Source organism: Bactrocera dorsalis, chromosome 1, assembly GCF_023373825.1.
Source record: "Bactrocera dorsalis isolate Fly_Bdor chromosome 1, ASM2337382v1, whole genome shotgun sequence".
NCBI lineage: Eukaryota > Metazoa > Arthropoda > Insecta > Diptera > Tephritidae > Bactrocera > Bactrocera dorsalis.
The window spans coordinates 91998442-92012593 of record NC_064303.1 but is presented as its reverse complement, the minus strand read 5'-3'; the positions used below and the strand labels follow the sequence as shown (position 1 = coordinate 92012593).

The window sequence follows — 14152 nt, the reverse complement described above, 5'->3', positions numbered from 1 at the left end:
CGAACCAACTACGACTGGGCTAGACGTCCTCTCACTGCTTTTAATAGGCGACGTTTTCGTCACTCTAAGATACAGATCTGAGCGTCGCTTTCGCCATGTCTTTATTTTTCATCGTTACCTCTTGTCCACGTTTGTATTACTTTGCTGATTGGGTTCCTAATCTGAGCCGTTATTTGGTAGATACGGTAGTCGCCTTTAATGGTCTAAAGGTTGTGCAAGAATTGAGGCCAAGGCGAGGGTTGACGCGTGTTCTTATGAGACTATGCTCTCAGTACTGACTAGCGAAGGAGTTGTCTTAACATACACCTGCCCCCACCAATTTTCCGACGATGTGAGAACCGTTCTCAGAGACAGGCCAGGGGTTTAATGGGACGAAGACAGTTGCTACATTAGCCCGTCAGCCATTTTTGATCGCTGTCACTCCATCATATTCAGAAGCAGGATGTCGTAACAACCAGCTCAGGGTTCTATAAACTTTACGATGATAGGAGGGACCATTCTTAAAGGTTTGCCAGGGACGGAACTATTTCTGACGGGAGTCAGTCCATCATATTAAAGCGATAGAATGCCGTAGCCGCCAGATCAGCGTTCTATTATATAAAAATCCTAGAAGAGCTAATCCAATTCAAAATCTAAGGTGGAGTGTAGCAGTTGAAAGGCCATGAAGATCGCTGGCCATTCAGCGTTATCCAAGATGCATAAACTCGGAGGAGACCTGGACCTCATTCCAAATAGCATTGACCCCAATATTCATGCAAAATAACGAAGTTCATATGTCCTGAGTTCTTACGATGGTACACAGTTTTCTGCGACATTTATCGACAAATAAATCTGATGATTCTCCGCTTAGAGTGCCTTCAGTAGAGTCTATTTACAATAATGGACGAAATGGGAACACTGTCTTACTCTAGCCCCCCTATACCCAAAATAATAATTTCTTCCTTTTGGTTGACTTTTCCCTCTATATATCGATCAGTGTGCAGTATATCTCCCTGAAATAAGTGTCACGGTGATGCCTAATAAAGAATAATGCTATACCAAATATGGGAGTTATCGGTCCAACAAATTTCCTGAGTCTGGGTTTTATGAAAATATTGGTAAACGTTAGTGGAATTGATTAAGAAAAAGTTATAATGATATTTTATGGCGTACAAAAAATTTTAGACAACCTGATTTATGCCACTTTCTTCACAAAATACTTCTACGCTGCTATTATTTTATACGAAAGTGTACATTTAAGAAATATTTGCTGCCGTACAAATCGTTCTATGTGCCTTAGACTTTTGTGCGAGTATAGTGCTACGCTTAGTCTAAGGATATACATATGTATTCTATATACATATGAGAAACTGCTACAATAACAGCAAATATATATATATGTATATATGTACACTTCGCTAACGCAGTTTTCTGCCGCTAAGGTTGTTGTTGTTGCGCTGCGCATGCCACAAGACATTGATGTCAACTGGCGTTTGCCGGAAGTCGATATTTTTGGTGACTTATCTATGGAAATTATTTTCCGCTCAATGTGCTGCTCGCTTTTTCACACCAACTACAATGTGCTGACTGCACACATGAGCAAATATACACATACATACATATGTATGTGCGTACATAAGTACATATACTACATATAGACAACCATATATCTCACCAACAGTTATGTTTGCATACTGTCTGAGGCTAAATCCGAGGCTGAAACTAAAACTATTTTCATCTGTTGGCTCTGGCTTTGGTCAGGCTTTGTGCGTTTGTTTGTATGTTTTGCATTGGTCCACTGGCATTGCTGCTGCCAAAGTAATCTGTGCGAAACTTAAGGACGTTGATTTATTTATGTTCGATTAATTCATTTCCGGCACGTGGTGTGGCGCACTCAGCCGCACACAATTGCAGCGCATTCACACCACAAAATCACATGTGTTTGTGTAAGTATGTGTGAGGGACGGGTGTGTCTGTGCGCTTATGGACAGGATTTCGACTATTTGTTGCCTTCGGCTGCGTCTTACAGATTAAGTTTGCAGAGCGAACGTGACTGGTCCGGTCCAACTGTTGTAAGACTTTATTTCCTGTCGCAAGCAGCTTCGTGTCTCTTACTACTTTACTCTCTCCATATTTATGCCATTCGACTGCTAAGTTCATTTTTGAGCGTATATCTATATATGTGTGTGTGTGCTAAATACATATTTAAGCAACTTATTTTGTTTATTTGCCAATTCAATGAATTTTGCAAGAATTGTAAGCTCTCTTACCTATGGCAAAACAGATCTGGCATAATAATTCCTTCACTGTCAGCGGCGATTTATTGCGGTAAACATAAATAAATATGCATTTATTTTGTAATATCTTAATTGTAAGAGATGTATATTAGTCTTTAAGAACAACTTGCCCGAGCATGTCGTAGAGCTTAATTAACTTAAGGCTCATTAAAATAGTGCTGATGTAGTTCTAGTAAATCACGGCCAAGAGCAACTCTAATTAAGACATCACCGTTACTGAAATAATATTATTTTAATATGTTCACACCGGCCCACAAACCTTTATTTTTTTTAATGAAGTTCAGCTTTTGAATCTCTTCATGTTGATTTTCGTCACAAATTCGACAATTTTGCTTGTTTACATACCCATTGGGTCAGAAATGGACCTCATCGCTAAAAAAAAAGGCTCGAAAACGTCGAATCTTCTTGGAAGTTTTCAAAAGCGAATAGAAAGACGAGCTGCTTCAGTTTTTACACAATCTGCATTTTGTACGCTTTCAACGCTTTTCTTTAGATATCGTCGTAAAATGTTCCAAGTCGTTCCATACGTCAGTTCGAGTTGCTGCGAAGGGCGACGAATCGATTCTCCACGGTCTTTTTTTGTACACTCTGAGCTACAGCTGCTATATTTTCTTCACTGCGTGCTGGACGTGGTGTTTTAGGTCGAAGATTATCCAATAATGAATGCTGGATCTCAAGATGGGTGATGGCGTTGCGAATAGTACGCTTAGTAGATCGAAAACGTTGACCATAAGTTGAGCGAAGCGCGCGAAGCATATTCTTCACAGAACGTGAATTTCTGTTATAAAGATGAACTATTTGTAAACGTTGTTCAAGCGTAAGTCTTTCCATGCTGAAATGCCAAACAATACTGAACAAAAATAACTTGAAAGCTTGACAAGACTAACGCAACAAATGTCAAACAAAGGCTATTGAAAAAATATCTCTTCTTGGATCACCCAAATATGTCGATTTCAGCTTGTGAACCGCAGAAAACGCTGGTCACTTTCTTTACTGTCGTTACTTCGGAGCAAGTTCTCTGCTGAAGTCCACTGTTTCAACAGTTCCACGATACTTGATTTGCACCAGTCGATCCATGTTTTGCAGATAGGCACGAAACGGCACATAACTTGGGGCCTTTTGGTCGCTTTAGCTCAGTAATAACGCGTACCAATATGAGGTAATGGACCATTGGATTATATCTACCTACCTATCTACTACTAAGTATTTCTTAGTAACCGCTGTGAGACCTCTCATCATGCAATATTTCTGGAAGAATTTTTTTCGAATGAAAAATTGCTTTTCATATTCTGTCGACTCCGAAATGGAACTATCCATAGATGTTTCAAAAGTTCACAACATCAACATTTCTTGAAAACCTCATTACATCCCCTTTATTCTCTTTTCTTAATAATATAGGGTGATTTTTTAAGAGCTTGATAACTTTTTTTTTAAAAAAAACGCATAAAATTTGCAAAATCTCATCGGTTCTTTATTTGAAACGTTAGATTGGTTCATGACATTTACTTTTTGAAGATAATTTCATTTAAATGTTGACCGCGGCTGCGTCTTAGGTGGTCCATTCGGAAAGTCCAATTTTGGGCAACTTTTTCGAGCATTTCGGCCGGAATAGCCCGAATTTCTTCGGAAATGTTGTCTTCCAAAGCTGGAATAGTTGCTGGCTTATTTCTGTAGACTTTAGACTTGACGTAGCCCCACAAAAAATAGTCTAAAGGCGTTAAATCGCATGATCTTGGTGGCCAACTTACGGGTCCATTTCTTGAGATGAATTGTTGTCCGAAGTTTTCCCTCAAAATGGCCATAGAATCGCGAGCTGTGTGGCATGTAGCGCCATCTTGTTGAAACCACATGTCAACCAAGTTCAGTTCTTCCATTTTTGGCAACAAAAAGTTTGTTAGCATCGAACGATAGCGATCGCCATTCACCGTAACGTTGCGTCCAACAGCATCTTTGAAAAAATACGGTCCAATGATTCCACCAGCGTACAAACCACACCAAACAGTGCATTTTTCGGGATGCATGGGCAGTTCTTGAACGGCTTCTGGTTGCTCTTCACCCCAAATGCGGCAATTTTGCTTATTTACGTAGCCATTCAACCAGAAATGAGCCTCATCGCTGAACAAAATTAAAGCGCGAAACACATTTCGAACCGAACACTGATTTTGGTAATAAAATTCAATGATTTGCAAGCGTTGCTCGTTAGTAAGTCTATTCATGATGAAATGTCAAAGCATACTGAGCATCTTTCTCTTTGACACCATGTCTGAAATCCCACGTGATCTGTCAAATACTAATGCATGAAAATCCTAACCTCAAAAAAATCACCCGTTACATTGTACACATTACAAACAATGATGCAATTTGGCCAATAATATGTCCAGTCACCACCGGCGTCGATAATTGCCTTGCATCTCCGAGGCAGGCTTTCTATTAATTTGACGGCGTATTCTAGTGGCAAGGATCTCCACATCCGACAAATTTCGTAAGACAACTGCTTCAACGTGTATGTGCGTCTTCCACGAAGCTTCTGTTTGATATATGCCCACACATTTTCAACAGGGCTTGCATCGGGCAGCTGCGACGGCCAATCCAATGTAACGATGCCAGATTGAGTTTTCCACTGAGTACAGAGCTTTCTGCAGTGTTTATGATCGTTGTTCTCCTGCAGAATCCAATCTTAATTTTTTCTGAAAAACCATCGTTTGGCAGATAGCAGTAAAGCCTTTTTGTAGTTTTTTATCATTTTCTCGGCATTTTGGTTGTCAAGAAAGAGGTAATAAGTGCCGAATCCCTGCTTTGAGAAGCAGCCCCAAAGATGCACCTTTATTCCATGTTTTACGGTCCGCTGAACAAGCCTATTGGTGGAAGTTGACCAGGCTCGCGTGAGAACAGAATGTGTGGCATTTTCAAAATCTATATCAATATTCTCATGCGCCTAAGCGAGCCGCTTTGTCACAAGTTTTTCAGTCAACAGAGGCTTCTACATTGTGTTGCGTTATTTCAGATCATGAGTATGAAGAAGGGTTCGGATAGTTTCGAGTTTGCAGCAGTGTTAAGGTTGGACTCCTCGAAAACAGATTCACTATTCTTTTTTCATCTTTTTTGTTCACTTTTCCTGTCGAACCACGTTCTGGTAAATCATCGACATTTTTAGCTACTATATATCACTGTATCCACTTCTGTACAAATGCCTTCGACTTTTTCATATATTTAGCAGCCGCTGATTGCGACAGCTTGGGACCTTTCGGATGGATGCAAAGGAACACTGCTGCGTAGCGCGACGCGTACTTAGCACTCATGGCGTTTAAAGTGATTCTCTTTCAAAAGATCGACGACAACTGAACCTTTGTTGGCAATGCATCAAGGACGAAGCTTCCCTCTATCGGCTCGCAAAGGAATTAGAGCGAAATCTTTCATTAACTGTCGGTTAAGTCGACCACGCTCTTACTTGACAGACTGTAGTACTTAACTGGTGGCTCCGTGGGAGAGTCCTAAGTTGGTAGTAGGTTAGGTTTATCGAGTTTAGGTTCCCCACTCTGGATTACGATGCTTACCCCTACTATAAAAAAAATAGTAGTACACTCATATTCCAATCATTGGGCATATATTCATGCGACCAAACCTAGTTAGGTCTTACTTCCTGAAATATTAGATCCCACCTAATGCTTTTATGTAGCAAGCTATATACATATATAAGTCTAGAGTTCTATATATGTTTATATGAACTAATACAAGCTCAAGCCAATATGTGTAAAGAAGTTTATATGAGCTGATACTAATATGTACAAGTATATCCTAGAAGTACCTATATCTGTATATGTACGTACTTTATATATAGATATATAGGTTCGTAGCCCTGTTTGTGTATGGAAAAATATTTTGCGATTTTTTCGTGCAAAAACATGCAATTTTCATACACCACCACAGCGTTGGCATGCATTTCCCAGCGCGTCTGTGTTTGTGCAGCGGAAAGAAAAATCGCAAAACCGGAAATAGATTTTACTCCCGTCAGTGCAATTTCGTGTGTTGGTGCGAGTTGAATTTATGCGGTTAGAATATCGAGTAGTTGTATGTGTTGCCATATATATACATACATATGTGTGTTATATATATGCGAATGTGTGTGTGTGTTTCTGTATATACCTATATATGTGTTTGTGTGCTCGTGTGTTCGTGCATTTGTGCTTTTGTATGCGGAAATGAATCATGTGCCAGCGCAAAATATGCATTCGGCGAGCGGAAAAAAACGCGGCGGTGCATGGCATAAAAAGCCAAAAATTGTATAAAGTAAAAATAGCAACACCAAATGAAATTGAATGACAAGGGAGCAAAAAGTCAAATCACGCAGTTTTGCGGTTTCGACAAACTGAAATTCAATTTTTTATCGTCACACACAAGAAAATTGCATGCACACAAACACACATATATGATACATACATACATACAAATGTACATGCAGGCAAAAGCTCAGCGCTTTAATAAAGTGAAAATAATTGACAACTTGCAAAATGCTGTTATTTAAAAAAGTTAGCTGCATACATATATTATATACAGTTATAACTGTATTTAATGCGTGTTGCATTTAAGATCTAAAGTGAAAATCGTGCAACGCCCGCGTCTAACGCCTCGCGCGCACTAAAGCGCTTGGCATGCCACTTCATTATTGGCCAAGCTAAACCTTAAATTAAGCAATTAACATTAATATTTCCCTTTAGTCTGGCTGACTAACTGACTAACGGACAGTAGTAGACCGCAATGCCATGCAAATTTTATGTGCTTCCAAATCCGCTTAAGCTCATAAAATTTAAATTTTTTTCTTCCTACCTTTGCTATTTCGTAGTTTTATTTGTGTTTTGTGGCCACACTTCTGCGGTTAATTTGCCTCGACCGACCGACAGTCTCCCCCCACCCCTCCGTTTGGGCACACTTAATAGCCTCCCCTGGCAACGGCGGCCGACACCTAACTGCCGCCGACTGCCAGCTGCCAGTTAAATGATCAACCACAAACCAACGCAAGGTTGTCGTGGCGATAAGCATTTAATTTAGTGCAGCCATGTTTCCAACTAATATTTTTAGTTTTTTATTATTTAAACGAGTATATTTCTACTCGCCTAAACCTAGTCTATACCACTTATATACAAAAAGTATATAAACAAGTATATAAACAAGCATCTAACTGTATAAAATTTTTAAAAAATTCTACATCACCCTTTCACTGTCATTCATGTTTTGCCTTTGCTTTTTTCTCTGCTTTTCAGGTTGCTGTTTCGTGACATTTTACACTCGTCGCGCTGCCTTAAAAGCTCAAGATGCCCTGCACAATGTGAAAACCTTAAATGGGGTAAGTTCATAAAACTTAAAATGAATTCGCCATATTTTATGTCATTTATTACACTTATCCGCCGAGTTTATCTTCTATGTGCCTAAGCGTTGTTGCTATAAATCAAATTTAAGCGCCTTTTTAATATGCTAATTATATTTTGGAATGAAAAAACAAGACAAAACGTTAACTGCGGTTGAAGCTAGCACACCCTTTGCAAGGTGAACATACAAGAATTCAGTTGGATCGGCCAGTTTGTATGGTAGCTATATGCAATAGTGATCCGATCTGCATAATTTCTTAAGAGATTGCCTCGTTATGATGGACAATTATTTTTGCCAATTTTCATTAAGATAGCTTGTCAAATGAAAAAGTTTGCCCTACAAAGCTTGGTTTTAGATAGATCAGTTTGTATGGTAGCTATATGATATAGTAAGCCGATCTGAATAATTTCTTGGAATATCGTAGCGTTGCTTTGGGGAATAATGTACGACAAATTTCGTGAATATACCTCGTCAAATAAAAAACTTTTTCATACAAAAGCTTAATTTTGAACGCTCAGTTTGTATGATAGCTATATGATATAGTGAACCGATCTGCAGAGATCAGAGATTGCAGCATTATCTTAGAAAATGAAGTGTGCCGAATTTCATGAAGATCTATTGTCAAATCAAAAAGTTTTCTATACAAGACTGTGGTTTGGTTTTTGGTAACAATATGCTAGAGTACTTTGATCTGAAAGAGTTCTTTGGATACTGTACTGCTTTTGTAGAAAATAATCTGTGCCAAATTTAGTGAAGTTACTTTAACAAATAAAAAAAGTTTTCCATACAAGGACTTGAGTTCGATCGGACAATATTAGAACCGTAATCTTATTAAAGAGAGGCAAAAAGTTAATCTCTCAAATAAAAAAAGTCATTCCGTCAAGTCTAATTTTAAAAATTTTGTAGGCTGATTTATTTTGAAGATCCCTACTTTTTCAAAGAAAAAACACATAATCTTCAGAACTAATGGGGAATGTTATTTATCATTCGAAATCACATTCTTTGGCATTTACTTTTCGAAGATTATCTCTCTCAAATGTTGGCCGCGACTACGTCTCAGTTGGTCCACCCATGGAGTTCAATTTTCGATGACTCATTCGAGCATTTCCACTGGTAACTGGCGAAAGACATGCATGATGCTTTTCTCTAAAACCTTAATCGAAGCGGTATTGTCCGTGTAGACATTAGATTTTACATATTACCACAGGAAAAAGCCGAAATGTGTGATATACTACATGATCTTGGCGACAAATCGACCGGCCCAAAAACGTGATATTATCTGCTCACCGGAGTGTTTTCTCAATAAATCCATTGATTGATGCGATGTGTAAAAAGTAGCGCCGTCTTGTTGAAACCAAATCACTTCAAGATCACAAGCTACAATTTTAAGCATCAAATAGTAGGTTATCATGGCGCGATAACGGTCGCCATTCACGGTTACGTTCTCATCGCCATTATTTTTGAAGAAATATGAAACGATGATTACATCGGCAGACAAACCAAACAAAATCGTATTTTTTTATGAAATTATTATTTGTTGCTTTTCGTCACAAATGCGGCAATTTTGCCTGTTTACATACCTATTGAAGCAGAAATGTGTCTCACCGCTGAACAAATTTTTCCTCGGAAATTCGGATCTTTCAGTACGAAGAGATGTCGCTTGGGAAGATTGAGCGATTAAGCCTTGATGAAATGCAAAACAATACTGAACAAAAATAATATGACAGCTTAACACGACTCACACCTGATCTGTCAAAAAAAAAAGGATATTGAAAAAAGTACCTCTAGTTGGATCACCCGTAATAAAACGTGAAACAGTAGGTACTCGTTAATTGTCTAGCAACCTCAGCAAAATTATTGTAACTACACAGAGGAAGGATCATGAAACTGAAAGCAGAGTTTCTAACACTTTTCCGGAAAGTCTTAGATAGAAAAAAAACTCAGCTTGTTTATCGAGATTGTTTTTATTCTGCAGGCCTTTGCTATACAAATGCATAGAACCATAATACCCTGTTTTTACCGACATGTTAGCCTGTACGTAGAGGAACGCAGACGAAAAAGCTTCTGATATGTTAGAAGGCTGGACTCTTGATGTCTGCTGTCCAACTCCTTAACAGGGAGGTCTACATATTTCCAGTTAAGGAACACAATGTACTCCTCTCCAAGCAGTTTCCGCAGGGATGTTTTCGCCTCCTGTGAACATCAAGAAGTCATTATTACTCGATTACGCCGACGAAGATGAACAATACGACGATCAGATTACGGGTGCAATAAACCTTAGTCACGAACTGATCGCCATTCACAGTGAAGTCCTTACCGTTCACCGGCTCACTCTCAGTGAATAGCTTACTTGCAGTGAAACCATCATACATAGCAAGTGAAGAGTACGAGTTGTCTGAGAATCTAGAGTGAGCTTTGCTGCTTCGTGGATACTATAGCTGGTCAAATTCCTACTTATCCAGAACTGAGACCGACATACCAAATATAAATATGTCTTAGGTGCAATGAGTCAACGTATCTCTTTAAACGCTCAGTGAATCCTACTCATCTACTTACACATCTTTCCTATGGTCCCACTCCGTCGAAACAGCACTTTTCCTCGGCCAACTGTCAAATTATATAGTGTACTCGTAAGACAATTCTGTTTATAGTTCGGGCGATTTATAAATGTGTGTTCTCTTGCAACATTATTGATTCGATTAAGAAGAGTTTTTCGATAGAAAAATAGATTATAAATTAGTAGATTGATATATGATCTTCAAAGTATAGATGATAGATAGGTAGATTGATAAGTGATCTGTGATCTATTGAGTAGATTGAATTGCTGGTTTGTAATTTTGGTGTGTTCTTTTTTCTGGTCTTTTAAAGGAGTATATTTCCAGCATTATCCCCACACATACTTCATAGAGAACTTGATTTATGTTTTGCATCTTTTCAGTTTATACTCTCCCACTACTACTTTGGAAGACAAGCAGTTTGCAGCTATCAGTCTTTAAATCTTTGTGGGTCTTCCTCTACATACTTAGTATAGGAAAACGTCTTTTAATTCTAATAGTTTGGGCAGCGTTTGTCTGTGGAATATATGATTACGAGGCTAAAACAGTCAGTTCTTCGAAAAATACTACTGGAAGAATAGCTATGATGTACTAATTTTTATCCATGCTTGAGACAGCCAGACGATTTTGGTTCGGCGCTGGACTGTATATATAAATACAAAAAATCTGTGACGTAGTTTCATTATCAATAAAGAAAAACTATTTACATGGATAAATTGAGAAGCGCTGTTAGAAATTTCAACTCTTTAACTAAGTTAATGTTTGTTTGTGAATCATTAGAACTTCCTAGTACGATTCGTAATGCTATTAAATTCCCTTTTTCATGGCTACAAATCCGGAGTGCGCATTTTTCATGGAAAGCGCAAACTCATTTGAGGTCGCCTTTTCGCTCCTTTTTTATTTAAGGCTATATAATTCACCCTTATGTAATTGTGAGATTTTTCAAAACCAGTCTCTGCTGCCCTAATTGCAATACACCCAATTTATTTGGAACTTTCGCTTCACGCTCCTCGCCTCTCGCTCTATTACGCTCGCATATTTAGCGTAATTTTCACATTTTTAACGTTGTCTAATTAAAATAAACTTAAAAATCGCAGGCGAAAATGGCGAAATAAAGGACGGGAAATGCTAACGTTTGCATTTAGTTTCGAAAACGGTCATTTTGTGGACTCGCTGTTGGTTGGTTGTTCGGTGGTGGTAAGAGGTAAATACATATTTGCAGTGTGGTAAAGTCTACGCGTTGATTTATTGACGCGTCCAACCCCATACATTTTACCGAATTTCGCAAAACGCCCTGGTCCTCCCAGCACTTTATACATATGCCGACATATCATGAACGGAGTTTGCGAGCTAAAAAAATCCCGTGCCGCAGTGAGGTGAGATGGCTGTGGCAGGCTTTGTTTTAGCAGGCCGGCATTGGGCAGCGTGCAGTGAAACTGATGGCAACGTGTCACGTTATAAAAATATATTCACTCTTTAATATTTAATGTATGCATGATCGAGGCGCTTCGTCCCATGAATAGCGGTCCGTCAATTGAGGTCGCTGGGTTTAGTGTTGAAGAATGCGTACGCCAGTAATCCGTTGTGGATTTTACATTGTTCGCCTGTACGTACAACGGTATTTTTACGCTGATGACTTCGTATGGCAAAAATTCGGTATTTATAGCGTGTTATCGTACTGCAAATGACCCAGCGTTGTGTATGCGTGGCGTCGCCGCAGGTATGCTTCGGGTGGCATACGCCAATTAACAGCTATAATTTAAAGTGTGACACATAGTCGACGTGTGTGTGCGTTGTCGAAATATGTTACCTTTAAATTATATATTTTAAATTTATAACTTGGAAACACCTGTGTAATTTCCTATAAGAGGCGGGTGCTTACATTTTAGAGGTTTTAAATTTTTGGACATAAAAATGCAGGCAAACTGTTTACTCGGGAAGTATTTGTAGGGTGGCAGAGGGAATTTATGGAACAGCCTAAACCTCCAATATCCTGTATATAACTTGGTAATAGATTCAAAATTACAATATGTATTTTAAACTTAGTTGATATTATGTACTTCGATACCAGAAAGACCAACCAAAGGATTCTTTTTTTTCTTTACTGGCGTAGACACAGCCGAGGTTAAATCCGAGATAACAACAACGCATCGGTCGTCTCATCTTTTGCTATTTGGCACCAATTCGAGATACCAAGTACAGCCAGGTTTAATCGACCTGAGCTCTCCAACGGAGTGGAGGTCTTCTTGTTCCTCTGCTTCCACCGTGTACTGAATCGAAAACCTTCAAAGCTGGAGTTGGAGAGCCACTGTCTCTTGATTTGCTGAACTATATCAATGTGGTCGTATATGTCGTATAGCTCATCGTTCCATCCCTGCGATATTCGCCGTTGCCAATACGCTAAGGACCATAAATCTTCTGCAAAACCCTTCTCTCGAACAGTCCTAAGGCCGGCTAACCAGATAATATCATTGTCCACGCCTCCGCACCATAAAGAAGGACTTGAAAGTTGAGGGACTTGTAGAGTTTGGCCTTTGTTCGTCGAGTGGTAGCGTGTGGCGATCTTCGTTTCATGGGTATTTTCCAAAATTTGGCGCTTGCTGAAGCCAATAGTAGATTTCCAGGTCTCAAGTCACTGTGACAAGGGCCAATCAATTTGTTGACGGTGGGCTTCAGTCTTTTATCCACTTCGCTGGATAATACCTCTTATGCGATATTAAGGAGGTTTATGTAACGGTAATCGGTGCAGATTGTGGAGTCCTCTTTTTATGGTTTCGGCAGAACACATTTAAATTCCAATCGTCGGGCATGCTTTCATCTGACTATACTATATCTTGCGAAGAAGTTGATGCAAGGGCCCCAGCCGCTTCACATGGATAATTAATATTCAAACTTCTTAATGGTTGGACAATGGAACATCTATTCTATCGTCATCAATTGGGGAATCGGGTTTGGCATCTCCAGATGTTACACTTCAATTGTCGTTCAGCAGGCTGAAGAAGTGTTGCCTAATAACTCCAGTGGACTCTGGGCATCAGTTACTAGATAACCTCTGTGGTTTCTACAAAACTCCGGTCTTAAAACTTTCTATTAGTCGCCGCATCTTTTCGTAGAATTTTCGATCATCACTTCTGTCGACCAGGTTGTCAAACTCTTCATACTCACGAATTTCGGTCTCTCTCTTTTTCTGTCTGCAAATACATCTCGCTTCCGTTTTCAGCTCTTGGTATCTATCCCATCCCGCACGTGTTGTGGTCGATTGTAGCGTTGCGAGGTGAGCATTCTGCTTTCTTTCCGTTGCGACACGGTATTCTTCATCGTACCAGCTGTTATTTTGCATTTTCCGAAAGCCAATGTTTTCGCTTGCAGCTTTACATAAAGAGCTTGAAATGTCGTCCCACAGTTCCCTTATATCGAGTTGCTGATTAGTGCTCTCAGAGAGCAGGAGTGCAAGTCGAGTAGAAAACCGTTGTGCTGTCTGTTGTGATTGCAGCTTCTCGACGTTGATGTTACGACCTCGAAGCGTACGCACGTCGAAAACACCGGAGAGATGTGTCTTCTATAACATCATGATCGATCTGGTTGGTGGCTTTTCGATTCGGAGACAGCCAAGTAGCTTAATAAAATTTCTTCAGCTGGAATCTAGTACTACAGATAACCATATTTTGACCCCGGCGAAGCCTATCAGCCTCATCCCATTTGCGTTTGCGTTGTTTCCTCATGGAGGCTGAATTTTCTGAACCTTGTTCCAAATATACCTTCTTTGCCCACTCTGGTGTCGCCAAGCACGATTTTGACATCGTTGTGGGGGCAGCTCTCATATGTGCCGTCATAAAAAGGGGCGTCCCTCATCCGAGGCTGCCTTTGGGGGCGTTTTTTATGTGGCGAGTCCCAAACCCTGCGCACAACCGTGAGTATGGATGTTTCGCCTTCTCACATAGGCTCGCCTTCAAACGC

General features: G+C 39.6%; 1 protein-coding gene across 7 annotated transcripts in view; it reads left to right on the top strand.

Moving 5' to 3' along the window:
• The window catches only part of LOC105223795 (CUGBP Elav-like family member 2), a 329720-nt gene that overhangs the window by 209459 nt on the left and 106109 nt on the right, over window positions 1-14152 (top strand). For all 7 annotated transcript variants that reach the window (XR_007421401.1, XM_049446813.1, XM_049446816.1 and 4 more), the window contains one exon: window positions 7535-7617. Coding sequence is in view for 6 of the 7 variants with exons in the window: in XM_049446813.1 (XP_049302770.1) it covers window positions 7535-7617 (83 nt within the window). In the remaining variant the exon portion in view is untranslated. The remainder of the gene's footprint in view (window positions 1-7534; window positions 7618-14152) is intronic.